The sequence below is a fragment of the Elgaria multicarinata genome, chromosome 7 (assembly GCF_023053635.1).
Source record: "Elgaria multicarinata webbii isolate HBS135686 ecotype San Diego chromosome 7, rElgMul1.1.pri, whole genome shotgun sequence".
NCBI lineage: Eukaryota > Metazoa > Chordata > Lepidosauria > Squamata > Anguidae > Elgaria > Elgaria multicarinata.
In genome coordinates, this window is record NC_086177.1 from 98,883,023 (window position 1) to 98,910,774 (window position 27,752).

A 27,752-nucleotide genomic window follows, 5' to 3' on the forward strand; every position below is an offset into this window, starting at 1 on the left:
CTCCACCAGTTGAAGGGCACCTCTAGCTTATCCTAATGCCTTGCAGCAAGCTAGATTTGAGTTTGCACTGTTCTGCCCTGCTATATTGTAAGAAAAAGAAACGTTTGCCATTCAATGAATGTTGAGTACAGAAATTTATTTTACTCATAAAGATTTAACACATTTATATATTACAAAACATTTAGAGCAGTAAAGAGACAATACACATTTTTAACACTGTAAGAATTAGTGCAGTGTAGTGATAAAAAAAAAACCTGTACGCTGTTGGAAATGTGGGGAATTAGAATACAAAGTGTTCTGTCACTTGTTTTAAAACCATATGCGATGTTAAGATAGTAACTGTATTTTTAAAATACAGGTTCAACATATATACATGATTTGATTGAAAAATGCTGAGATAAATTAGCATATATTTTTATTCAATTCAGAGAAAAAGTGGTGCAATGTATAATTATGTTCAAAACATTAACATTCCTCCTTCCCAAACTAGTTATGGGTTTGTTTTTAAAGGATTTTAATGGGTTTGTTTTATCATCTGATAGTTATAAGAGAGGTTTTAAGAACAGGAAACCAAACACACATTATGAAGACTGTCACACATCATGGCGAGAACACTGGCCTTCTTTAGTTCTAGCTTCCAATTTGCTACAAGGCCATGGCTTCTGTACTCATGTTCGGTAGAATCAAGAACATTAGATTAGTAAAATCTATTGTACACAGATATTTGGTCTTAAATTAATTGCTGATAAAACATTTCAAATTAGAAGATTTCAAGGATGGAATTCATTGAAGGCTGCAATTTCTCTTGTCATTTCCTGAAAATGGAAAAAAGCACCAATGATAAAAGTAGAAGTGAACAGCATTTTAATAGATATTTAGCTAACTAGCTTTATGTTGTTCACATGTGATGACATATGTAGATTTATGCTGTGGTTTCAGTGAGAACAGTCTTTCTTATATTTCCATTTAACGAGTAGAGTGAAAATGTTAACTGAGAGACTAGTATGATGCAAGCTAGTTGAATCTTAAGAATGCTGTTAATTGTCCAGTCACTGGTCAAATGATAAGAACTGAACATTTATACCAATTTTTAATTAAGTATTAAAATAGTTTCCACAGTATGAAGCCAAGAGACATTGAATGAGGGGGCTTCAGTCATAACTCCTTCAACACGATTATTTTGTAGAAATAAACTCAACTGTAGCAGCAAGGTAAGATCACAGTCACCACACACACTGACATGGGTTTAGAAACCCACATTTCATATGTAGAATGGAGATAACATTCTGGAAAGGCCTCTCATTAGCAAATATTGGATTTTAGCAATCATGTCCCAAGTTATGTTTGAACTAGCTGGTCTTTGCAAACTGCATATATTAGACAGCTTTTCCATACTGACAAGAACAGGATGTTTAAGCTGGGCAGAGTACTGTACAAGAATTTAAAACTGAGAATAACGAAAACCAAACTATATTCATACACCCTTAGGGACAAATGAACTGCTAAAGAATAATCCATCACAATGGAAGACTGTATTATCCTAATATACTAGTTACTGAAGAAGCCAACAGGTTGACATACATAGATTGCATGCAACACAAATATCAAAAGTAGCAAATGACTATGGATTTATATAAATTCCACCTCTGGGTTTTATTATTTAATTACATTTCCACAAAATGCAATAGCCTAAGCTCTCTCATGGACTTGTGGACCTTTTTAAAAACAAAACTTTCCCTAATTGTAAGCAAATTTAGTCATATGAAAATCAAAGTTAGTGGAGAATTAAAACACAAAGTTTTATACATTTCTGATCTCTCTTCAGCCTCCACTGTGTAGCATTCTTTTTGAGCACTCTCCTTATGGATGGTATGCAGAGCTAAGAAAAATACAGAAAATGCTATATGCCAGCAAGTTACATAAACTGCGACCAACTTTTTTGGGGCATATTTTTCCAAAGGGGCAGCAGGGGATGGGAATCCAATGAAGTCAAATCTCCTATATTTGTGATTTGTAGCTTACTCTCAGCCAAAGGTCAGAAACATTATCAATCTAACAGTGGAATACATAGGTTTAAATACTCACAAAAATACTTGGGTAAAATACTATACCTGGATCAATTTGGTTTTGTCATAGTCTTTGCGACATCGATAAATACATTGGCTGAGCAAGGCATAAAGTTTTTCCAACTGAAGTATCGTGTAGTTTCTACTTTTCTCAGTAACTATTTCCAGTAATTCCTGGAGGGGAAATCAAAATACTCTTTCCTTACTTTCTTAGCAGCAGAGTGTAAGGTGATTACAGAACAGTGAGATACAGGCTACACTACAGAGGCTTATGTTAATTGTATGTGATTCAGAGTTGTTTCTGGATTTATTTCCCTCCACATTCTACCCTTAAGTTGTTGAGTTTGAACTCTAATTTAGTTCTTTGTGTGTGGGTTCTCCAACACTTGTTTTAGCATGCATTTTGTACAGTCTCTATATAAAATATCTAAAACACAATTTATATTCTAGCTATGATGAAGGCAGGAAATTGTGAACTCATAGTAATATAGTGACTAATAGTACATAGTAACTAAGTTAACTGCTCTACTTCTAGAAATGTATTTAATTATTCAAAAGATGGTTACCCTGCTCTTCAGCTGAAAAAGCTACCAGGGCAGCTTACAAATCACAACACAGTCCCTGCCCTCAGGCTTACAATCTAAAAGACATAACATAAAAGAAAAAAGAGATGAGAAGGGAGGAGGAAAAAAGAAAAAGAAAGAAGCAAAGTCATGCACTAGGTTTTATAAAATGATTTTTCTGCCAGCTTTAGCTGTCTCGAACGTCAGCATACACTGATGGCATCAGAAGCCATGCATTAGCTTAGTTACATTCACTTAATGTTTTATTTGTTATTCTTATAAATTCAGTATTCAGAAGGTAGAGTCTATATACTATTATTATTATTTATTTATTTATTTATTTATATATATAGCACCATCAATGTACATGTAATATACTTACATTAAGCTTTGCATAGTCCACAATGAGTGGTGGTGTTTGCTCTGAGAGAATCTCCATAGCTTTTTCAACACTGATGAGATGCTGCTGTTCCACCTGAAAACGCCTTGCACGGGTCATGCGAAGCATACATATATCTAAAGTAACAAAAACAAAGCTAGAATGAACATCAGTACTACTATTAGAATGCAACTGAGGAACATAATTGTGTAAAATAAGCTAAGGAAGCAGTATTAAATTTATGGGTAGTGTTGAGTTGTGTATGTGTGGCTCCACAAGCAACAAGATGGACAATGCTCTCTACGACTATTAAAAGGTAGTGCAAGCCAACTCTCATTGCTCAGAATTCAAAGGCACAGACAGACAAGCCTCACAGTGGCAAGGACCCAAGAGTTGCTCCTAAAGATGGGAAGCAATAGCATCTAGAGAGAAATTAAAATCACTGTTTAGCTTGCTGGGAGTCCTCCATTCCCTTAGCGTATCTCATTGTCAAAGATATATGTGGGACATCACAAAAACAAGGCAATTCTAGAATCCATGTTATTGATGCTGTTCTACAATAGAGGAAGGGGAAAGACAGATCTAAAGAATAGGAATATATAGTTCATTAGTATGTGATACAGCTGTGTCTGCACATGACGACACATAACCAAAATTGAAAAGGAAAAGTTTGCACACATTTTGAGTAAGACATTAGGTGTGCATATCAATGTATGTTTTGATATAGCCTATTAGCCACTTTGACATTTGTAACATGTCCCTGAATTTAAGATATGTGTCACTCACATATATTATTTCCTTGGAGAAGCAAAGCCAGATTTTTTTAAAAAAGTTTTTTTTTAAAAAAGTTTCCTTTTGATTCCTTACATGATAGAAAAAAAATAAAACAAGGATAACCTACTAGGTCACAGAGATATCTGCAACTTTTTGAGGGAATTTTGAGATGAACTACTATTTAACCACTTAAACCCCATGCACATTTACTTGGAAATACTTCTCCATTGAGTACAATGGGATGTACTCTCAAGTAAGCAGAACAGTACAATTCTAAGCCTGTGATTCTACATGCAGTGTTACCCCAGGAGAAGTAACTTAAAAACCACAAGAAGTCAAATGTAAGGCTTTGAAACATCAAACTCCCAACTAAATAGAACAATTCCTAATTTGAGGTTAGCCCCAGCGACTAGCATAATTCCAAACAGAAAGCATCATGAGTTTTGTATTGTATAAAATGCTAGTCTGAGGAAAAAACAAGGGACTTGACTTCTAGCAATATAGTGGAAAATGTCAGTTCAATAAACCTGGCATATAGTCCATATTATACTGAACACGAAACTTGCTGAACAGTTTTACAAGTACTTGAAGATTAGCTCTAAGAATAGCGGACTAGGCTTATTTGGGCAGAATCTTTGAAAAATAGTAATAAAGCAATACAGTGTAGACATCTCAGAGAATAAGGTTGGGAAATCAAGCAACTAATGTGAATTGTGTGTCCAGATATTCCAACCGATGACTTTCCACTTACCATTAGTGTCCTTATCTAATGTATGTTCCATTAGGTCCCCATTACACCCTTTGCTTTGTTCGGAACATTCAGTATCCTTATTGCCCTTCTCAGATCTACACTTAGAACTATCAACAGTTTGTTCATTCTCATGCTCAGATTTATTTTCACAGCCATTTGCGTGTTGCTCTGGAAGAAGAATTTCTGTTTCTTCTAATGAATTCTGAATTGTTTCAACTTCAGCTTGCTCCATGCTGGAGTCATGATTTTCCTGACATTCTTCTCCATTACTCTCTGCTTCGTCTTGCTCTTCTTCTGGAGCTTTGTTCTCTTTATTGAAGTGAGAAGTCTTCTTCCGCTTTGCTAGGTTACCCAGGCACCATCGGCTCTTTCTTCTAAGTTTTCTTTTTGATAAGGCTACAAAAAGGGTATAATCAAAACTAATTTTAGTTTCATCTTTCCTAAAACACACACACACACACCCCAAAACAAATGAAGAAGCTTAGAATAAATTTTGCGGGGGACTTGACTCTTTAAGGATCTGTTAAGTTACAAAAGTCATCAATACAAATGTGAGCTTCCACATAAAAGGACCGTTGGTTTTCCTTTGTAGTGTTGAATTAGGGTTGCTTCCTCCTTTTTTTAACAAGTTCTTCATCTTTAACAACTATATGACAGGCAGGAACAACATGGTCCTCTCTATGCTGCGAGTAGCTTTGCTTATTGAATTTGGTTGAGAGTTTCATTTTGGTTAATTTTGTTGTAGAATTTAGCAAAACACATGCAATTCTTTATATATCAGTTAAAAAAAAATTCAGATCTGAGAGAAAGCTAAACTGACAGATTCATCCATCCCTAACTATTGATACGTATGCACACACCCCCTCCCAGTTATCCTAGATCTAGTCTCTGAACAGACTATACATTTTCAAAGAGAAAAAAGCAACATCATGTATAGATATAGCACTAGATTGCAGTTTCTAGACTCAACTTTTGGATTCAGACCAATACAAATGTTGAGAGGGCTGAAGATTCCTGAGGAGAATTGGGAAAGGGAAAAGAAATAAAGACAGACTTGAGACAGTGAAATAAACACTCAGCCACTGAGTGTTATTTGAAGGTTAAATAACCCTCTCATAACAAACTGAAGGTAGCTAGGGTCAGAATGTTCAACTCCTGATGAGCTGGTGTGTCATGTCAACCAGGACAATGAAAATAAAAGAGAAAGGTATTTATTTATTACTTAAATTTCTATACCACCCAATAGCTGAAGCTCTCTGGGCGGTTCACAAAAATTGAAACCATGAAGACAATTAAAAGAATAAAACAAACAGTATAAAAGTCCAATATGAAAACGCAACCGAAATAAAACTGAGCAGCAATGCAGATTAATATAGATTTAAAACAGCAAAGTTAAAAAACTAAGATGATAAACTGTTAAAGTAGTGGGAAACTAAAAAGGTCTTCACCTGGCGTTGAAAAGAGTATAACGTAGGTGCCAGGTTAACCTCTTTAGGGAGCTCATTCCGCAGCTCTGGTGCCACAGAAGGGAAGGCCCTCTTCCTGGTAGCCACCTGCCTCCACTTCCTTTGGTAGGGACTCACAGAGGACCCATGAGGATGATCTTAGGGTCCAGGCAAGTACACATGGGAAGAGTAACCTCACCCCAAGCTGTTTAGGGTTTTGAACGTTAATACCAGCACTTTGAATCAGGCTCAGACTTGGACTGGCAGCCAGTGAAGCTAGAAAAGGACTGGCGTGATGTAGTCTCGTTGGCCAGTCCCTGTTAACAAACGTGCTGCCCTGTTTTTTCCCAGCTGAAGTTTCCAGACCATATTCAAAGGCAGCCCCACGTATAACGCATTGCAGTAATCCAGATGAGAGGTTATCAGAGCATGGATAACTGTAGCTATGCTATCTCTGCCCAGATAAGGGTGCAGTTGGTATATCAGCCTAAGCTGATAAAAGAGGCTCCTTGCCACTGTGTCCACCTGCGCCTCAAGTGCCAGTTCTGGTTCCAAGAGCACCCGCAAACTACGAACTCAATCCTTTAGGGGGAGTGCAACACTCTCCTGAACAGGTAGGACAATAAAGAAAAACAGAAAAGAAATCAACTGTACCCCTGCCCCACCATCTAACCAAGTGTGTTCCCTAACACTCCTGATCTGGTGGTTGAAAATCAGCAGTAAAGGAAGTGGGGTGGGGAATCCCATCTTAAACGTGCAATTGAAAAATGTTGATGGGATGCCTGCCAAAAGTCTTTAGATGCTTCCCGAATGAGGTTCTGCACATGCACAAAAGCCGTATGTGGGACTATATTGCGAGCATGAAGAATAAGTTTAAGTTTTGAAACCTGGATTTGTTATTCCTTTCAAAGTCTATAAAGCATAGCATCCTAATAAGTGCTATCCTTACATTATTATTTTTTGCTTAAAGATATGGATTGAAACCACTTCAGAAACACTCCTTCTAATCATAGATAGATATAGATGCACACGTGCGTGCAAATAATACAAATGAAGTAGCTAGCACTCACCATTAGAAAGTGAAGGAGAACTAGAATTCAGAGGTACTGGAGAAATTTTCAGTTTCTCAGTATATTCAGAATCCATTTTCTTGAACTCAAGCATGGTATTCTGCTTTGGCATTACGTAATAGTAAGACGGGGCATATTTTGAGGAGCTGCAACCTTTAAAATAACAAATTACAATTAATGTATTTTACAAAACATTGCACTACTAAATTATCTATGAATATATGAAAAGGTCTGGGATCCAAAGGGTTGCATGCACACTAAGTCTTTTTAAGCTCTCCCAACATTGCCCTTTGTATCTGTATGAATGTGAGCCACACAGTACTGCTCCTGAAGGTTGAGGAATCTGTGGGCAAGGCATTTGATATAGTACATGGGGCTGGAAATGGAAACCAGATGCCCATTTGTATGCATGCACTTTAGGTGTACTCTTTGGATCTTAGCCATACTAAAAGAACTATATTATAGTTGCATTTTAAAATATTCAATTATGAGAACAACGCACACCTCTTTTTTTACGAGACTCTTGAATTTCTTCACAAAGTTGTTCAAAGTCTTCATCCATTTCTTCCTTAATTATTGCATACGCTGTATCTCTGAGAGAACAGGCTCTGTGTCTAATGAGGCGATCTAAAAACAAACACACAGAAAAATACGTTGTAGCAGCTAAATCAGCGTTCAATAGCAAGTTTCCATTAACTTTATATATTTAGACTCCCTGTTGCACTACAGCCATTTTTCCAAATTTTAAAATAGGAAGAGCAAGTTGTGTACAAGATAGCATTTTAAACATTGCTGTTTTAACACAAAGATAAACCTACTGTGATAATCAGAAATGTTAAAATAGCAGCTAAGTATGTGCTCACCTCCAGGATCTCGATCTGGATTGTACTCCAATGCATTGCTACAAATGAGGTCAATATCTTTCAGATAGTCTTTAGCGGACAGATATTGGTGAAGGTCAATTTTTGAAATAACGGTTGAAAGATCCATTGGCTGCTTGATAACTGTGACATAGTCTGGTACCTGCAAGTGTAATATAAGAAGCAACTTAGAAATATTTCACTGAAGCTACCAGCAAAAGATGATATCCTTGACATATTTTAAGGGCGTTTGGCATCTTTTGATTGTTGGTCTTTAAGTTACCGAAGTTACATTTTTGAGAACATATTTTGCATCAGGGTACCAGAAGAAAGGCAAAATCATTTGTGCTACACTGGACTAGCAACTGTCTGGAGCCTATGGTGTGTTAAGACTGCCTCAAAAAGGCAGGGGAGTGGATAAAACATTAGAACAAAAGCCTTAGAGGTATATCCTGCTCAATCAGACGGAGGGTCCATCTAATTTTTAAAAGAGGCCAGCCAGATACCCTTTGAGGAAGAATGGTAGAGTCCTTGTTAGGTATGTAGCATATTGCTAAAATCCTTCTTTTGCATAAAGGAAGTCCCAAGTTCAATCCCAGCTATCACCAAGTTAGAGGACCCCAAGTTGCAGGTTCTGAGAAAAATCTCTCCCTGAGACACTGGAGAACTGCTGCCAGTCTGAGGACACAATACTGGGCTATGTCCAAGCACCTTCTGGAAGCCTATAGTAAGGAAATGACAGCAACACTCCTTTCCCATTAGATGTCCTTATCCTCTGGTATTCAGAACTATATTATAGTATACATGGATCTATATTTACACAAGGCAGTCTTAGAAGGACTGCCTGTCCCTCTGAACCTTAAAGAGCTACTGAATGTTTAGTTTTGAGGGAGACATATCTACAGGATAGCATTATGGCCTGTACACATGAGGACCTTTTCTCCTCCTGATGCACTGAACAGTAAGCCACAAGAAGTACACATGTACACATTGGAAAGTGCTCAATCCAGGGACCAGGGCAAGGGTGGACAACTCCTGCACCAGTTTGGGACAAGACTGGCACAGGATAAAAGAGACAGCTCCCACAAACCCCACCCAAGTCCCTTTTCCTATGTAGAAAGAGGAACAGAACCTGGTTCTCCCTCTATGGAGATTTATTAATAAGTGGGTAGGGGGGATGACACTATGGGAGGGAAGATGCTTCAGGGATGAGGTCCCTTGACATCACCTGGCCTGCTGACTTGGTTGGTGTGTGTGTGCGTGTGTAATCCAGCCCTTGGACGAATAGTGGTTGCCCTCCCTTGGGTTAGGAACACAAAAGATGGGTTTGATAAGGAGAATAAAGGGAGGAAGTAAGAGCAATTAAGGGGAGGGAGCTGGAGAAGAGCAGGGCAAGGGTTTCATAATGTAAGTGAGCAAGTTTTGAGCAAAACCATACAAAAACACCCCTAGCTCCATGTTACTTCGAATCATAGTAGACTTGGAAGGGGCCTATAAGGCAATCGAGTCCAACCAATGTAAGATGCAGAAGTGGCAAACCCAATACCCAGTTTTGGCAGATAAGGTTTTGCCTTATATAATTATTTAAAACCTAGAAAATAAAAGCATTTACTTGTAACAAACTAACAGCTTATTTGTTAAGCAGATAAAATAATAATTGTTACCTCATGCAAATCAACTGGTTTTGTAAAGGCTCTGAAACGTTTGTCAATGGCAAGCCTGTGAGTAACATTTCTTAAGAAAATCCTGAGTTCACGTAAAGTATCTTCTTCTTGTTCCTCAAGTTGTTTGACCTCCTGTTCTGTCAGCTGCCGTGGTTCAGGTGCTGCTGCCACTGGCAATACTTCTAAAGCCTGCAAAACTTAAAACCAAAATAGAACATTTTGAGAAGTTTAAGAGCTGGTATTTTGGTTTTAGCTATCTACAATGACTCACGACCCACATAGGACTTTGTACAGTTTAGCTGTGGGCACATCCTAACCTGCTTTCTTTTTTGATGCAGGTGGTTTAACAGCCTGGTGAAGGATTAAATCCTCGAAAAAATTTCTTCTCTCTTCAGCACTAGGCAAATGGACATGAAATACTTCTCCATAACCATCAGCAAATAATTCTTGTACCTAAAAAAAAAGATGAGCAAGGCCATTGAAAAAGGAAAGTTATCAAAAGAAGAAAATAAAGTTTGTATATAAAACCAGAAGCGTTATTGTCACGAATGACAGAAAAAAAATCAAAGTTCAGCTTAATACTGATCTGACAAAATGAAAACATCTTTAATACAGATGCTGGTGGATATGAATCAATCTAATTTGAATTTGTTTTACTTGGCAATTTTCACAATACTACAGAGTTGTGGTGGAATACCTCAGTGCTTTAAGTAGCAATGAAATATCGTGATTATATCCTCCTCTCCCTAGGCTTCATTATGAGACTAAACAACTCAGCACTTCTGAATAAAGCATAAACTCATTGACAGCAAATACCTCATGTGGCAAAACTGCATGATGGACATCAGATGTTGCAAGGAGCAAAACTGGAGCAAAAGATGGAATGTTCTGTAACAATGTGGTAAACGTTGCTTGCAATGTAGGTCCGATCGTCTCCCACCATATATGAACATTTGGGACATATATTATACTTGGTGCTGTTCTCTTGGCTTCACAGATTAACTAGAAAAGAAGAAGAGAATGCAGCCACATGGAAAGAGATGTAGAATTGGCCATTTTCTCCATCTATCAAACATGTAGCTGTTCTTTGTTTTGTAACTGTTTATGTGTATTATATTCCCCCTGGTAATTCAATTAACTATCCAATTGCAATGGCTTCCACTTCACAAAACCATCAAGGAACATACAAGCAAAATACATGTTTGTATGTGTATCCAGCCTTGGAAATCTGACTGTTGGAATCATGTGTCCAAAATATGTTTTGTTCTAGTCCCGAGATTAACAAATTTGGGACATGGGCATGGGTTTTCATTTTGGATTTCTTGGTGCAAGTGTGTTGTTATAATTTCAGGATAGGTGTGGCGATGACTGGCAACTAGGTGTTGAATATTCTTGAATGATTTTACATTTCTCAACTTTCTAGTTTGAAAATCAATACTAATTGCTACCAGGCTATTGTCTGAACATACATGATGCAACAACCTTGATAAATTAAATAGGACTGGCTCTGGCTGGATCAAAGACCATAAGGTGCCTTCAGTTCTATCATGTTAGAAAAGTGAGATACAAACATTCTTAAAAAAAGCAACCAAACAAGTAAAAACTGTATGACTGAAGAATACAGCTCATTAACATTTTCATGTGCTTCTAGAGCAGACTTCCCCAACATGGGCCCTCCAGATGCTTTTGACCACAACTCCCATCAGCATAGCCCATGGACAGGGATTATGGGAGCAAAAGTCTTATCCAATGGGACTTGTTATGGGAGTTGTAGTTCAAAAGGCTATTCTAGAATCAATCATAAACATAACTCAAATTCAAATCTTGGCCAAACAAAAATACTTAATTCCTTAGAAAAATAAATCTTCCATCCACATGTATAAGCCAATTTGAAGTATGCACATTTGATCCATACACTTCTGATAAAACTCAACTACTCTGTCAGCCTTGCTGCAGTCACAGTACAGTTAAGTTGAAATACCTGGCCACATGTTTCTTCAGGTGTTTTGGAACCAACTCCAAAGAGAATGGAAAGGTCTAGTGTATACACAGTGAATTTTTCCAAAGCATGTATAACTGCTGGAGCCAAATGAGAGGCTTGTCCAAATCCTGGTTCTCCTGCTATTAGGAGCCTCGGTCGGTAAGATGTTGGCTGGTGATAAGCACTTCTATATTTTTTAAAAAGAGAATCTCTGGTTAACACCACTCTAAAATTAGTTTTCCAATTATGTCTGATCCAAGCCCTACCATCAAGACTTTCGGTCCTCTTCTCCCCTTGACTAGCAAACCAAGTATATGGTCCCATTCCAGACCAAATTAATACAAACATACACATCTTAAATTCATATTATATATGCACTATTCAAGCATATAGCAATTTTCATGAACTTGTAACCCAGTTTCGAACCACTTTGAACCTACAGAAACAGTGGGAAAGTATGCATGCCTTATACCACGTATAGGGAACCACTGTCCTTGCAGCCAGCGGAGGTTTCCCATATAGTCCATGGAGCCCCGTTGGATTCTTCCAAGGCAAAGTGCTTGCCCTAGAGGAGTCCAAGAAATCAGTTCTCTACCTCTGACATGCAGGTGGTTCATATTAAAACAAGAAATTCTCGCAATCTGCATAAATATTTGAGCAAAGACCAATTTGCCTAAGAACTAATCTGCCTCAAACAATTAGTATAATTCATAAGATTTCCTGTTGTATCTAATTTTCAACCAAAGTAATAACTTTCAATGTTTTGGCTGGTCTTTCTTAAAATACAACAGCAGGACGCGAAACCAGCGTCTTTTCAAAGTACCAATTTTTTCTTTGCCACAACCTTAATTTATCACTTACCTGCTAAAATTAAGAAAATGTTGTTTCTGTTTATCAGTTTTTTTCTGAGAATGTCCCGTTTCAAAAAGTGGTGGCCCCTCTTCATCACTGTACAGCAAGTCAGTGTCAAACATGTGACTTGGAAAATCTTTAAAAAAACAAGAACACCACACAATTTTCATTTGAATATTGTCTTATTTCTAAGGCTTGGTACAAGCTTAACATTCCTCTTCTCCTCATCAATCCCCCACATTTAAGAGATTGGTAACATTTTATCTGCATTGAGTCCAATAATCCAAGTTCAGTACAATGAGTTGGTCAAAAGGCAGTAACTTACAAATGGTCAAGGAAGCACCATCTGTATCCTACATAGAACTACATGAACTAATTGTGAAGCAGCAAGATGCTGTCAAACATGTAATTATTAAAGGAGCAATTCAAGTCTATGAATGAAGCAGGGTAAAGTTTATTTGCCAATCAATCTTGGGCAGCACAAATCTTACTATGTCCCCCTGCTACACTTTTTTCTTGCATGTTTATGGGGAGATGGAATAACCCTCAGAGAGTGGGGGGAAGCAAAGGTAAAGTTGTTTCCATATTATTTCTCACATATTTTATTAAAATGAAATTGACACATTATCACTGCTAAACTTAAATATCCACTTGTTTCTTCCCATATCACTATAAATACCTGATTTCTCTCCTTTTTGTGCCAACTCTGCATGTGGAAACACATTCTGTAGGACTTCCAGGATTTTCTTTAGCGTTTTTTCAAGGAGTGGTTTTGAAATGGCAGAGAGTGCTTGGCCAGGTGAGGTCACTGCCCTCTGAGAAGCAGGTATGATCTTCTGCATAGCCACCAAAAAATCCTTAGCAGTTATGTTGATAGAAGAGATATCCAGCTGCAACTTGGCACTGCTGGTGTATATCTGAGGATAACGCCGACGCAAGGCACACAAAGCTGCTTCAGCACATATGGACTTAATATCAGCACCACAGTATCCTATAAAGAAAAGCAAATGGTTTGCAAATCATTTAAAAGCCATCCAGAGGTATAATCACAATATATAAAATGTTGATGAGTTCCTCCCTATCTAAACTGGGGTGGTAAATTCGTAACCAAATATACAAACATTTTTCTCATCCATTTTCTATTGGTCAAGCATACTTTTCAGCTCTCAACAATATCATCTATTTCCCTGAGTAATGTTACTAAGAAAAATGTTTTGATGGTCCTATCTTACCCAAACATTTGAGAAACTTCGCCTCAACATTTCTCAAGAATCAATACCAAATCTTTTTGATCGGGCTAATGTATGGTGGCAAAGGCATGGATATATTTTATATTCTCAGTTTACATGTTCATCTTTATTTAAAATATGCTGTCAAAAAACCCAAGCAGAAAAGACTGGGTTATTTAAATTGTTTCCATTTAGATTAACCAACATACTAATCTTATTATTGCAAGATGTCTATTAATTGTATCTTAAGTATTATGGGGAAGTTTCACATAGTGCCAGTATAAATGTGCCCTGTTCATGTTTTACACCTACTATGTATTAGTAATATGTAGCACAATGGATGCGGTGCAAAATGAAAATAATCTAAAATCAAAGAAATGCCTCATTTTGCATGTCAGACACTGTTAAAAACAGTATATTCAACAAAATACTGTACTCCAGGGTTGGGGATTTAGGCCTACAGACTAAATCTGCCTCCTGCAGTTCTCCACATGGCCACGCCTCCTTCCCTGACCACTGATTTAGTCATTTTCCAGCTTTTGCATGTTTTCCCCCTTTATCAAAGATAAAAATGCCTCCCCTAAGGCTTAGTTACTGGCTGTAAGAACTTTAAGCTAAAATTTGCTGTTATCTTTCGTATTTTGGCCCCGCCCACCGCTGGAAGAGCCGTTAGAAAACTGAAGGTCAGCCCTTTGGCTAAAAGTTTTCCCACCCATGTAGACAAGGTGTGCAAGGTATTCAGATCAGTCCTTCACATCCATACAATCTCCCAAAGCAGTCCTTTGTATGTCTTACAGTGATAGTGATTTAGTAAAACTGTGCAAAGTAAAATACTAAATTCTTTACAAGTGAGAGCTGTGACAAAATGTTGCAGCATGGAATGTTCTACTCCATTCCTTTCCCATGCCCCAACAGTGAGTCAGCATTCCCGGGCCACTGAGCCGGCTCAGCCCTTATTGGGATGTTTCTGGTGTGTGTTCCCTTTAATAAAGTTTTTTGTACTTCTGCAAACCTTAGGGTGCCATTTTCATTGTTGTTACATAAGATGTTGCTTACAATTGGCATTTCTTTTCTTTAAAAAAAAACAGCATTCAAATTTCCCTCAAAACTTACAAGCAACTATACCAAACACTATTCTTCATAGGTTTATGCAAAATGGTAGAAATTTTTTCAAAATCAGATGTCTGACATTTGTTGTTGTCTTACCAACACATTTTTCAGCTAACTCTTCAAGAAACATCTCCGATGGCTTAGGGGACCATTCTCGTGTATGTATCTTAAGGATCTCCTGTCTTGCCTAGAAATAAAATATTTGTTTTTTAAAATCCCTCTAGGTTCAACAACCTATCTAGAGATTTTCTTTTCAAAGTATCTCCAGTTATGCCATCCACAGCTCTCAACGTTATGCTGCTTACAAATTTTCTAATCAATATGAATGCTGCATATATATATATATATATATATATATATCCACTATAATTTATTAATAAAGTTGATGAATGAAAGCACTTTGAAAAGAGCTAGCAGATTGTAAATTTTATTCGCAGCCCCCTATTTTCAGCTATGGGGTGTAATAAAAATATAATAAATTAATAAACACTTCATTTTATCCATATTCACTATTCAGTATAGTGAAAACCCAAGCTGACTGAAGACCCTCAGAAGGTTCTATCTAAACCATGAGCAAGTAAATAGCAAATGAAGAGCAAACAAATATAAAATATGTAATTTCACATTCTTTGACTAATTACAATAAAGGCTAAGGACTAGGAGGAGGATCTAAAGGTTTCCTGGAAGAAGTAGAGTTTTGAGGGACTAGATAGCTTTAAAAACGAAATAAATAACTCCATGGAGGAAAGTTCTATCAATGCTATTAGTCATGATGGCTATATGCAACCTCCAGGTTCAGAGGCAGTATGCCAATAAATACCAGTTGCTGAGGAGCAATAGCAAGAGAGCACAAATACCTTTATGCTCTCCTTGTAGGCTTTCCAAAGGCATTTAAGCTGGCCACTGTGGGAAACAGGATGCAGGACTAGGATGGAACTTTGGTGTGATATAGTAGGGCTCTGTATGTTAACCTTAGATAATTCCTTTTTTTCATACTAATATTTTCTAAGCAGCAAGGTTTAAATGGAGTGACTTTCTAGGTAAATGACTTCCTAAGGAATTCAAAACCAAGTATACCTTAGGATGCAATCCTATGCATGTTTAGACAGAAGTAAGTCCTATAATTTCCGGCTTCACCCAGCCAGCCATCTTAAGATTCAATACAGAGAACTAGCCCACTGATTACAGTGGAATCTATTTCAATCTGATGCATTTGGGATCATGGTGAAATCTTATCAGGAGATGTTGGGAAAGGAATGCCAGAATATCTATACCCATGCTCTTCATATGATCTAGAATTTCTCTTGACCTCCCTCTTTTCAGTATATCAGAACCATTATCAGTAGATGTCAATCATATTCAATTATATCTTAATTAGAAAAAGCAGGATGTCCTCTCGCTTTGTACACTATCAAGTGAATTGGTTAGTCACAAATAAGAACTCAAGATATTTATTCCAATTCAAACAAATGATGCACTTCTCAGCTTCTCAATGCAAGACTAATAAGAAGCTGTTCTTGTACCAGCTATTTATTGTTCCAGTGGTCACCCCATTCAATGAACCATGAGTAGACTACAGCCAATTGTTCATTAACAAAATAAAGTTCCTTACATCTTTATCTGGCAAGGTGAAGAGGAATTCTCTGTCAAAACGTCCAGGCCTTCTCAAAGCAGGATCTATAGAATCCAATCTATTGGTAGCTCCAATCACCACAATCTCACCTCTGCTATCTAAGCCATCCATCAGTGCAAGCAGTGTAGACACAATTGAACTTAAAGCAAAAACAGAAAATAATTATCCTTTATATGGCTTGGATCCAAAGATCTTATCCAAAGAGGTCAATCCCTCCTATCCCCATCAATCCAGGTCAGTTTTTTTCAGCACTCTAGGTGAGCACACACACGAGAGAAATTAGAAAAAAACCTTGCAAAGCTAATAAGTGAATGGTTCCACGGACCACCAATTGGGAACCACTGGGATAGAGTATTTGAGTTGAAACTCAAACTTGTGTTCTGACCTGAACTCATGAATGGTACTAAGACAATGTCCCAATACAAAAAGAAATGAGCACACCTGCCTACACCCAAGAGTTGCAAGACATCAGGTTTTGTGGCTTCCATATTAGTTGCCAGAAGAAATTGTTGATTTGCACAACACACCATGCTCACAGTGGGTTATTTAAGTCATGATGAGCTGTGGTGCATGCCAGGTATGCGTGGCCACTGTTATGAATATGTGACCTATAATGCAGTGGCAGTGTCATCTGAACCCAGCCACTGTGGGTTATTCGATGGTTAAGAATATAACTCTACTACATAACCCCTCTACAAATCAAAGGTTATACAAGGGATGTTTAGCCCTCAAATTAATTACAGTGGCCAGTTCGGATGACACATTGCGCATATAGGATAAATAACCCACATTGAGCCCAGTATATCATGTGAACCAGATCAGTGTCTTACAATATATATTTGTACCAGTAGTTCTGTATTTAGACAAAAACTGAAAACACAAAGAAATTAAACCTAAAATTAGCTTTCTGAACCATTTTAGAAAGGAGGAACATATTAAAATACTATTTGAGCACTTTTTCAAAATGAAGCTGTATTTATTCATTTTAATTTTATTTCTTCCCTAACTTTCTCAAAATAGAATAGAACCAAGATGTGTCTGTCCATATATGGAGCCCATATATATGAAGCCCAATTTAACTGAAGCCAAGTTTATTTAAGGTTCAAGCAATATAAAAAAAGAACAAATACAGCTTTTAAATGTTTTGCTCCTACCTGTGAATTTGATCTTGTCTACTGGACCGTACAGGAGCAAGACCATCTATTTCATCAAAGAATATAATTGAAGGACGCAGCTGAAAGGCCTACAAGGAAAGCTCAAATGAATAAACAATGAAACAAAAACAAAGAACACAACGTAGAGAAAGAGAAAGCAAAATTACCTGATCAAATAATAGACGAAGTTGTCGTTCAGATTCTCCCACCCATTTACTGAGACAATCAGCACCTTTTCTCATGAAAAATGCTATTCTTCTGTCACCTTGACTGCACTCATTAGCAAGTGCCCTGGCAACAAGAGTTTTTCCAGTGCCTGGTGGACCATAGAAGAGGCAGCCCCTATAAAATGGGAATTTACAATCTCATGATTAGTAGAACTGCTTCAATATCTCAAAAGTATAGTTCACTGCACAGAATCATTATGATTTTAAGTGACCTTTGCAGCTGCCATTACTGTGAAGTTTTAATCTCCTTCTCTATTTTAAAGTGATTTGTTTTTATTTTAATTTATTTTCTGCCTTTTAATTTGCCCTTAGTTATGATTTTTAATTTGGTTTTTATGTTGTACATTCTGAAGAGAACTACGGTTACTGGGCAGCTGATAAATTGAATGACTACATATAACCAAAAAAGTGCAAAGCCAATTACAATGGATGGCCAAAATTTCAAGAACAGTGCATTTCCCATCATCAAAGTTTAGACATACACACTTACATTATACAATTCTTTTTCTGATAGGCATAGCTGCAAAATACTATTTTGCTGACTTTTCAGAATATCTGACCCGTCACACAAAAATAAGTTTCAGCTCAATGGCATTTTCAGTTTTTATACTTGGGTTTCACTTCCATATATGTATGCATATAAGTGCACATACTGTATGACTATTCTGCTAACAATTGTGACTTCCTGCTGCACACACAGCAAAAACATTTGCTGCAGCCTTGGACATAAACAAGGTGTATCTAAACAGAAGTGATAAAAGTAATATTGGGTGAAGGGTCCAAAGGAACTAGCAATTCTGAGAATTTGCTAGTTTGAGATTTGCCTAAAGTTTACTAACATCCTAGAAACAAAATGTGTCTACCTTGGAGGCTGAATTTTGAATCTCTCAAACACTTCTGGATAAAGCAGTGGGAAAACCACCATCTCCTTTAGAGCTGAAATATGGCTTGAGAGTCCACCCACACTATGAAATCGTACCTAAGGTGGGAAGATAAGAATTGACAAATAAAAAAAAATCAACAAAATTATAGCAAATGTAATAATCAAAAATAGATACTCAAGATAACAAGGGTTCTATTTTAAGAGGAGAGGTTAGCAGCAAACAAATTTACTCAAAAATATGATACTTACTGAAGAGTCTATTTGCATTGGATCAACATCAGCAAGGCTTGCTCCAATTTTCATTCGATCCTTGTGTATTCCCTTCAACTCATCTTTCCTAAAGTTTAATGGAAGGCACCTAATCCAGGAATCAGGAATTGTTGGAAATGATAAGAGAAAAGAAGACACACAAGCTAGTATGACAAACAAACTAGTATCATAGTCAGGTAATGCAATTTTCTTTAATTTAACAAATATTTTAACTATAAGGTACTGTAGAATCCTTGTAAGCTGAACATAAAACAGTTGCCAAATCATTAATATGCTTCCACAAAACATGATACATTTAATCTGAGGAAAGCCAGAAAAAAACCCAGTTGCTTATTGACAATGTTTTACACAAACCCAATTCAGACTCAGGATAAAGATATATATCTATATATATGTACATTATTACTCAAGCATAAGAGCTGCAGGGTACCTGCTTAGTGCTTTGTTCCGGCTTCGTTTCCTACGCCTCTCAAAACGTTGCTCGTCATCAGATGACGATGATGATGTAGAATCACTATTATGAATTGCATGCTTTCGTCTGTTTTAAAGACAAATGCTGTAAGTAAGCATGTACTTGAAATGCTACACAGTTAATTCACAGCCAGTTAAGATATCCATAACTCATTTCTTATATTAGCAAAGTGGGTATGCTGCATGCGGATGTGCTGGGTGGGAAAAGGGCTGAAAGGAGAAGGCAGGAGTTAGGCGTGACAAATAAAAATTTTCAGCATATATCCTGTCTTTCAGTCAGATCCAGACTTAGCCATTCTTCAAGCAGACCCACTGAAATCAATAGGACAAGTTAAAACTAACTTGTCCCATTAATTTGAATGAGTCTACTCTAAGTATAATTAAATCTCAATCAACCTTTGTAAGGAAAAGTGCCTCCCCTCACCACATGAGCCAGAAAAAAGAAAGAAAGTTGTAAATGGAGGGGGGTGGAACATAATGAGAATTGATACTGCATATGTGAACATGTACAAAGAATAAACAAATTAGTCAGTACGGGAAACACTGAAGGGAACTATGGGGAAATGTGCAGACATAGTAATGGCAGAGAGGTTTGGGCAAAAATTGGAAAACTAGGATAGTACTTTGCATTCTACATAATATTCTCCCATCTCTGCAGCAGGGTGCTTCTTGTTTGTGTTTAGAGAACAGCCGCAAGATATGAAAGGGAGTATGTGGAGAAATTCATCCAACAAAGGTACAAAGATAAATATTAAACACTGAACAAATGGTAATCCTGAGGCAGTACTTACACAATAGTAAGCGAAGTATAAATAAGGAACAGTGTAGTTGAACAAACCCTACTGGATAAGTAATCCAGAAGTATAGAGGACATCTCAAGCACTGATAATACAAGAACACTAGCACAAACAACAAACCTGTTTATCTTTTTACAGTAAGGGCTCCTTGGTCCTGCAGGGCTGAAGGAAAACCTTCGCCTAGCTGGAGGGTCTGCATCAGGATAAAATAATTTGGGCTTCCTTTGGTGCCTGGGTTCTATTAAAACAACAAAACATTTGTAAGAAACAGTAACAAAGAATCAGAATATAGGAACATCACATTTTTGCTTAGTTAATGTTAATCCTGAACAAAGTCTTTGTTAATTCTTGACCAAAGTGGTACATGTGTAAGAAGGCAAAATACAGAGATGGTGATTTATAAAGGATCAATGATTTCTAAGTGTAACATTCACAGCCACAGACAAATGCCAACCCGCCGCTCCAGAAAGGTACAGGAAACCTACTTTCTGGTGAGGCCTGATAGCGCACAACCGTTTTTCGCTGTCTAAGGTCATAGCGCTTTTGATTATCTTCTCCATCTTCATCTTCTTGGTCTTCACCTTCTTCTGATGATTCTAATTAGCAGAATAATTTTCTTTAGTTAAAAAAATAAATATAATTATTGCAATTTTCCCTAACATCTGGATACTTTGGATTACAGGTCCCGGCATTCCTGACCATTTGCCTTGCTGGCTGGAGCTGATGAGAGTTTTAGTCCCAAACATACAGGGATCACCAGATTGGGGAAAGCTGATTTACAGCATATTCTAGAACTGTGAATTGTATCTCGGAATCCAATACTGTCAATCTTGGATTGGTGTAGCAGTTTCATTAAAGAGAAATTACACAATTTTCCTGTTTTTTAAAGAGGCTGCAACAGTAAAAATGTGGATTTGTACTGTTGCAGCCTCTTTAAAAAGTAAAACCCACTAAATACAATGAGTTAGTCCCTGATAAGTAAGTTTAGGATTGCTGCCCAAGTAGGTTCAATGGATGATTTTTTGGGAGTGTATCTCCTATCTCCTCGTTATTTGCTCAATTTCTCTTCAGGGTTGTCTATACAAACAATAATGTTCTTTGAGGACATGCAAAACTTTATCCTACAGAAATCCTACAGAGGTTAAATGGAGTATAGGGGCAATTCACAAAATGGCTAGACAGGTAAACAACATTGTACTGCATTGTATTTAAGTCATTAATTAGAACCCAGTTCTAAATAATTACAAGTAGCACAATAACCTGCACTTCCATCCTGGTTATCAGTGGTTTCTTCATCAGTCCTTTGGATTGCTCGTTTTGGTTTCCCTCTTGAGAACACATCGAGGTTTTCCTAGAAATAACAGAAAACACGTCATTCAAATGACCATGCATCACACATCATATGTGCAATAAAACAATCAGCATACATTCATGTGAAATAAAGTTTCAACGCCATCTCCAGTACAAGCAGCCATCTCCAATACACAGTGAAGTAAAGAAATTTAAGATATCATAACTATCTGGCTCAGTCAGATTGGGAGCAACTCCACATTTAACGAAGTAAAAGTAGTATCAAGTAATACTGTTCTTTACATATTCCAAATATGCACATACCTCTTCTCTATCATTGAACACTCCAAGATCTTCCAAATCCATCATCCGGCGCCGGCGCATCTTCTTCATATCATCCATTTTTTGTAGTACAGCTTCTGCAGTGCTGATAAAGTAAGCAAGATGCAGTTCAATAAAATATGAAAAATATTTCAGCAGAAATCATTTCAACACAGCATGCTGAATTGCTGTGCTAAGGGATTGTAGAAATCTAGATCTAATTATTACATAAACACACATACAATGGAGGTTTGCAATGTACTGTATTAACATAATTCTACAAATCTTGTCTGAATATTAATTACAACTTTCCATTAACCAAGAGTTTATATAGATAAACTTATCTGTATATAGTTCATTGCATATGGCAGGGTTGTGCAACTTTTGGTAGTCAGGGAACTATTTTTGCCCTCTGCCCAAGCAACCCCCTCAATAGTTTTTTTTTTAAAAAAAATTTTTTAAAAAAGAAATGGCATCAAAAAGACAGCTTGTTCGCAAACTAAATTTGAACCATCTAGGTCTCTGCAGTTGCTACAGAGCATTACCGCTCTGTAGTGCTCCAGGTGCCTTTTTTCAATTAAAAAAAATCATTTTAAAAGTTTTATCCAAGGTGTGGGAGACAGTGCGGGGAGGCATGCTACCCCCAATGTATGCTATTTTGCTCTGTATACATGTGGCAGAACCAGACACTAATTGGAGTTTCTTGTTGCATATATTTAAGATATGTGTGAGTTCTCTTTAAGTGACTAACTATACAAGGGTAACATTACTATTTTCTGCTACAGAATTCACTTCCGTGGAAGCATATCATTGTCTATAAAAACAGTACATCTACCAAATTGAAAATAGTTTATCAACAAAACTAAAAAATTAAAGCATCTAGTAGTTGAGTGGGGTATTAGAACATGGATTCAAAACTGGACAGTGAACATTTACGTACATTTAGTATTAAAGTTCATATAATTTTAGGAGTAATATACTCAGCCTAAAATACAGAGCCCACCCCCACCCTCACCTACTACACCTTTTTCAGCTTTTACTTCCACTGAACCCTCTTTTATTGCCTGAAAAGCCACTTCTGTTAGTGCAGATCACCCTATACAGTGTATGGGGGCTGCAATCAGAAATGAAAAGTCAGCAAAGATTCCATGCATTCACAAAAGTGTTTTAGGTGCATGCCTGGGACTTTTGAGGTTTCAAAGGTTTTCTTTCTTTTAATAAAAAATTCTCATTAAGTTTTTGGGATGGCTGGACTATATATAGGGATGAGAAAGCTTACTTTGTAATAAGCTTGTCAAATAAAACTGATTGGTTCATAGTACTATAGCGACTATGCCTAATTCTGCAACTGCGACGGACTTCAACATCTCCATTTTCTTCTGCAACATGTTCAGCAGGCTTCCCATTTATTCCTGTTTTCAGTGACCTCGTGACAGGAACTACAGTACCTAAATTAAAAAAAAAAGACGATACCTTTACTAGTCTACTGACTTATATAAAGGAATAACAGATCTTTACATATTATTCCATAAAATCTAGTTGTTTCACAAATATATGCAAGATTATAGTTTAGCATTTATATAGCATACTCTCAATACTTTTCATAACACATGAAGCTCCATATTCTTTGGATACCATTTATGACTCGTGCAAGCTTCTTTAAAACATTTTATATACTCGGAAAATGTTTCTAGGAACAAAGTGGAATCAAATGCAGGAGCAATTGTTTCATTGTTGCAAGCAGAAAAAATAAAAATAACAAAAATACTTCAAAATCTAAAGAACATGGGTTGTTCAGCTGGACAAGCATCTGTCGGGGATGCTTTAGGGTGGATTCCTGCATTGAGCAGGGGGTTGGACTTGATGGCCTTGTAGGCCCCTTCCAACTCTGCTATTCTATGATTCTATCCAGAGAAGCCCAATTAAAATTCTTCTTATATAAGAAGGCTTTCTCATGCTCTCCTTCCCACTGCAGTCCTCTGGGCTGCCCCTCAACCTGCTCTTGAGGGTCAAGGGACCCCCTGAAATAGTGTCATGGACAGTTGCAATGGGGCGGGGAGGTGATTTGGGAAACTGACAGAATTTGGGAGGGATGCCTTGCCTGAGCAGAAATGCCTTTCTGGCTCACACAGGCCAGGTGTGGATCCAAACCTCTGTATTTGGGCCAGCAAAAGAACAAGAACAAAAACATAGAACTTAACTAAGTTAAGAGAATGTTTCTTTAATCAAGGTAACAAAGTAATCTGCTCTTCTTCGAATCCATCCATATCTCCTTAATACTCCACATCATGACAAACCATGGGCTTGCTCCTTTCCCCCTCCCCTTGCACAAGTGGCTTATTGCTTTCCAAATTGATCAAGCTATATTTTGTCATTAAAATTACAATCTATTCATTATAAAATTATAATCTATTCATTATCAATTATTTAGCAACCAGATAGTACCAGAATATTAAATTATGCTCAACAGGATGTAGAGATGTAATGGCCTACAAGAGACAGGGTGAGACTTAAAATTGACTTTATCTCAATTTTAGAATTTCTGTAACCCGCCCAGAGAGCCCTGGCTATGGGAGCGGTATATAAGTGTAATAAATAAATAAAAAATAAATTAAAAAATTGAAGTTGTAGGGTGGGTATGAAGCCACCGCTGTGTTTGGATGAGATGTCAATCTGTGCTGCAGTGCAGGTAATTACACAGATGGTGCACGTGCAGGGGAAGAAGCCATGTCCGAACACAGTCACTACCGGATCTCCTTCCACTGAGACCATCGCAAGGCCAGACAAACATCAGTCACAATGATTTATGTAAAAGATATCATAGCCAAGCCAGAAGGCTTGACAGACTTAGTGGTCCACTAGGTCCTTTTATAACTACATTTCTACAATTAAGAAAATTGGTATTTAATCATTACCTTCTTCACAATCTTCATTTTTTCTGTCAGCTTGGAGTCTAGCTAGCTGCCTGCATAGAAGCAAATACACGCATATTTTTTTACAATCTAACAGCTGATTTATCATCCTTTTGGGGGTCAGTACTAGAACTAATGTTCTACATGAAATGGATTCAGTGTTCAGAAGAAACAAGCAGAACTTGCAATAAAATGGTGAAGTGTGAAATGATCTTGTTCAGGTTTCCAGCTAGCCTACCATGCTCTCTTCCAGGGTAATTCCATTCCATTCTCCCCGCACCCCCGCTGTCTACTGCATTCTGTGTCTATTGAGTATGCCCAGTCTTCATTGAGCTGTTTTGGAGATTTACCATTCCCTTAGGGGGAATTGTCATCTGAAGCTTTTTGTATTTCTGCAGACCAAGCCTGCTAATTTTTCCTTCTTGCACAACAGTGTCATTTTGGCCATATAAGGATTGGCACTCAGAATTGAATTCACCATTATTATACAGCAGGGATGGAGAACATGCGATCCTCCAGATATTGTTGGATTGTAATTCAGCCATAGCCAACATAAGCAATAGTGAGGGATGATGGGAACTACAGTCCAACAATATCTGGGAGGCCACATGCTGCCTATCCCTGGTGTACAGGACAAGAGTCTGTTCTGTTTTCAGTTCTGAAAAGATTTATTCTAAAAACCATATGCCATGGATGGGGAGTATGTGGTCCTCCAGATGACGATGAACTTTAACTCTCAGCAACCTTTACCATTGGCTGTGCGAGCTAGGAGTTGCAGTCCAACAACATGCGGAGGGCCACACATTCTTCACCCCTGATATACACTGACCAAAAGTTAGTGCTTAATTTATTTCAAAATTTAAAGTTGCTAGGGAACCATGGTTGTATGATTTTTCTAGTCATACGTTTCTATGTTAACTATGAAAACTGCCCTCTACTTGCTGCAATACAATTCTGAGATATTCAACCCATAACCAATACTGGTATGTAAAATATGCCAGTTTTCACATTGAAGATATCCTGCAATATCCTCTATTCTGGCAAGATGGAGGTGCTGCTGGTGTTCATCTGTTCAGGGAGATTGGTGTACAATCAATTCTAGTATGGGTAGCACTTTAACAGAAGGATCAAGTGCGCAATTTGAGGGTTCTTGTAGATCCCTGACAGCATAAGGTGGTGGTTTCGGTGGCATGGAGTGCCTTTTATCAACTATGGTTGATACACTGACAATACTCTTTCCTGGACAGAAATAGCCCAGCTTATTCCTGCTCTGGTAAATTACAGGCTAGATTACTGTAATAAGCTGTATGTGGGTTTGACTTTGAAGACAGTCTAAAGACTCCAATCAGAATGCAGCTATTAGGCTGCTAACAAGGGTCAGGAAATGAGATCATACCTGTTTTGAAGCAAATTTACTGTCTCTCTGTTCACTTCCAGGTTCAATTGAAAGTGCTGGTGCTTGTCTTCAAAGTCCTTCTTGGTTTACAAGTCAGTATTTGCCTATATCCATCTGCCCATGCAATGAGATCTAGATCAGAGGCATTTCTCTAGGTACCCCCACCATTGGAAGTAAGCCAGGTGGCAAACTAGGAGCAGTGGCTCCCTGCCTGTGGTAAGCTCTCCCCAGGGAGGCTTGCCTGACACCTACTTTGCTATCATTTTGATGCTAGACAAACCTTTTATTTTCCCAGGCTTTAATAAATTGGTAACTCAGCAATGATTCTCCTACTACACCTTGTAGATTATTAATCCAATAAAAGTTTCGAAAAATCCAACTTCCTTTGTTGGACATTCCCAGGCTTTTATACATGACCAATTTTTTTTAAAAGGTTTTAGCTGCTATGAGTTTTTATTACATTGTGCTATTTTATCCTATGTTGTGCCATCCTATTTGTTTTTCAATATTTGGGGGTGGGTGTGTGGATTACTACTTTGTAAGCTACTCTATGAATGCTGATTGGCCACTGAAGTGCAAGGTATAAGTTTTAGAAATACATAAATATTGGGAGTGTGTTCATATTACTTGCAGCCATTTGCTTGGAAATGCCCATTCCTACATGCATTATGGCCAATACATATTGTTTAGGAGGAGGCAACTATCTTACTGAATAATGAATATTTAAAGAGAGATAAATTAGTAACTTCACATTTCTCTAGCTTCAACAATGAGGAAAATGTATGGATTTTTCATTACTTAGAATACATTCTGTGATATCTTCACGGTTAAGTTACTTACTCTGCATTTGCAATAGTTTTGTAGTGCATTTATCATCTTTTTCATGTGATGGGAATGCAGTCTTCCCCAACTTGGTGCCCTCCAGATATGTTGGACTAGAGCTCCCAGCATCCCCCAGCCAGCAGTAGTTGTTATACCATTATTACTTTTCTCCTGCAATAACCTTGGAAATAATTCACTCAAGCAGACTATTTCCAAAGCATACAAATGCCATTGATCACAACTGGGTCCACAGTTCTCTTTACTTATATGGGTTCTTGTACATCTAACGCCACCTCAGTCAAATGCTTAACATTAATTTCCTATGCCAAGGGGTACAGTACAACATGAACAAGAGAACATTTTGCACTGTTAGTGCATAGGTTCTGTTACATACAATGGGCTACAATTGATTGAGGTTGAACATACCATAAACAACTGATTTGTAAGAAGGAGAAAAAGAAATTACCTTGTAAAATGTTTCCTGTTTATACCATTCTCACTCAGCATTGCCATGCTGTTGTCAAAACTAGAATTTGGGTAACGTTGATTATTTTTCCTCATAGATCTTAAGGAGTGTCTTGTGAAATGTTCACATTCTTTATCTGGAGAAAACTCCTGAAGAAATACAAGTAAAAACAATTAGGGATATATACATATTGTGTCATTTAGAAACTTGTTGCTTATAATCTTTTTATCCTATCAGCTATTGAAACAAAGAAAAGACAATAAAGACGGCTTAGTTTAAACAAGAGATTATGCTTAGAATGTTTTAAGGATATTTTAATCATGTATACTATGTTTTTAATCAGTTTTTAATGTGTTTTATATTCGC

The 27,752-nt window shown here is 37.4% G+C and overlaps 1 protein-coding gene across 1 annotated transcript; it reads right to left on the reverse strand.

The window, feature by feature from the left end:
* Nucleotides 1-266: 266 nt before the first annotated feature.
* On the reverse strand, nucleotides 267-27,530 carry ATAD2 (ATPase family AAA domain containing 2). The gene is made up of 27 exons (XM_063131099.1): nucleotides 27,387-27,530; nucleotides 24,706-24,755; nucleotides 23,070-23,238; nucleotides 21,794-21,896; nucleotides 21,440-21,530; nucleotides 20,665-20,775; nucleotides 20,300-20,417; nucleotides 19,342-19,449; nucleotides 18,891-18,999; nucleotides 18,622-18,737; nucleotides 17,699-17,873; nucleotides 17,532-17,620; nucleotides 16,357-16,516; nucleotides 14,841-14,931; nucleotides 13,085-13,396; nucleotides 12,415-12,541; nucleotides 11,554-11,740; nucleotides 10,389-10,574; nucleotides 9,890-10,025; nucleotides 9,573-9,769; nucleotides 7,912-8,071; nucleotides 7,553-7,675; nucleotides 7,049-7,201; nucleotides 4,534-4,929; nucleotides 3,012-3,145; nucleotides 2,112-2,240; nucleotides 267-815 (listed from the first exon to the last, which is right to left on the reverse strand). Exons 1-27 carry the CDS (start codon nucleotides 27,479-27,481, stop codon nucleotides 771-773), a joined length of 3,870 nt encoding a protein of 1,289 aa, XP_062987169.1. The 5' UTR covers nucleotides 27,482-27,530; the 3' UTR covers nucleotides 267-770.
* Nucleotides 27,531-27,752: the final 222 nt, after the last annotated feature.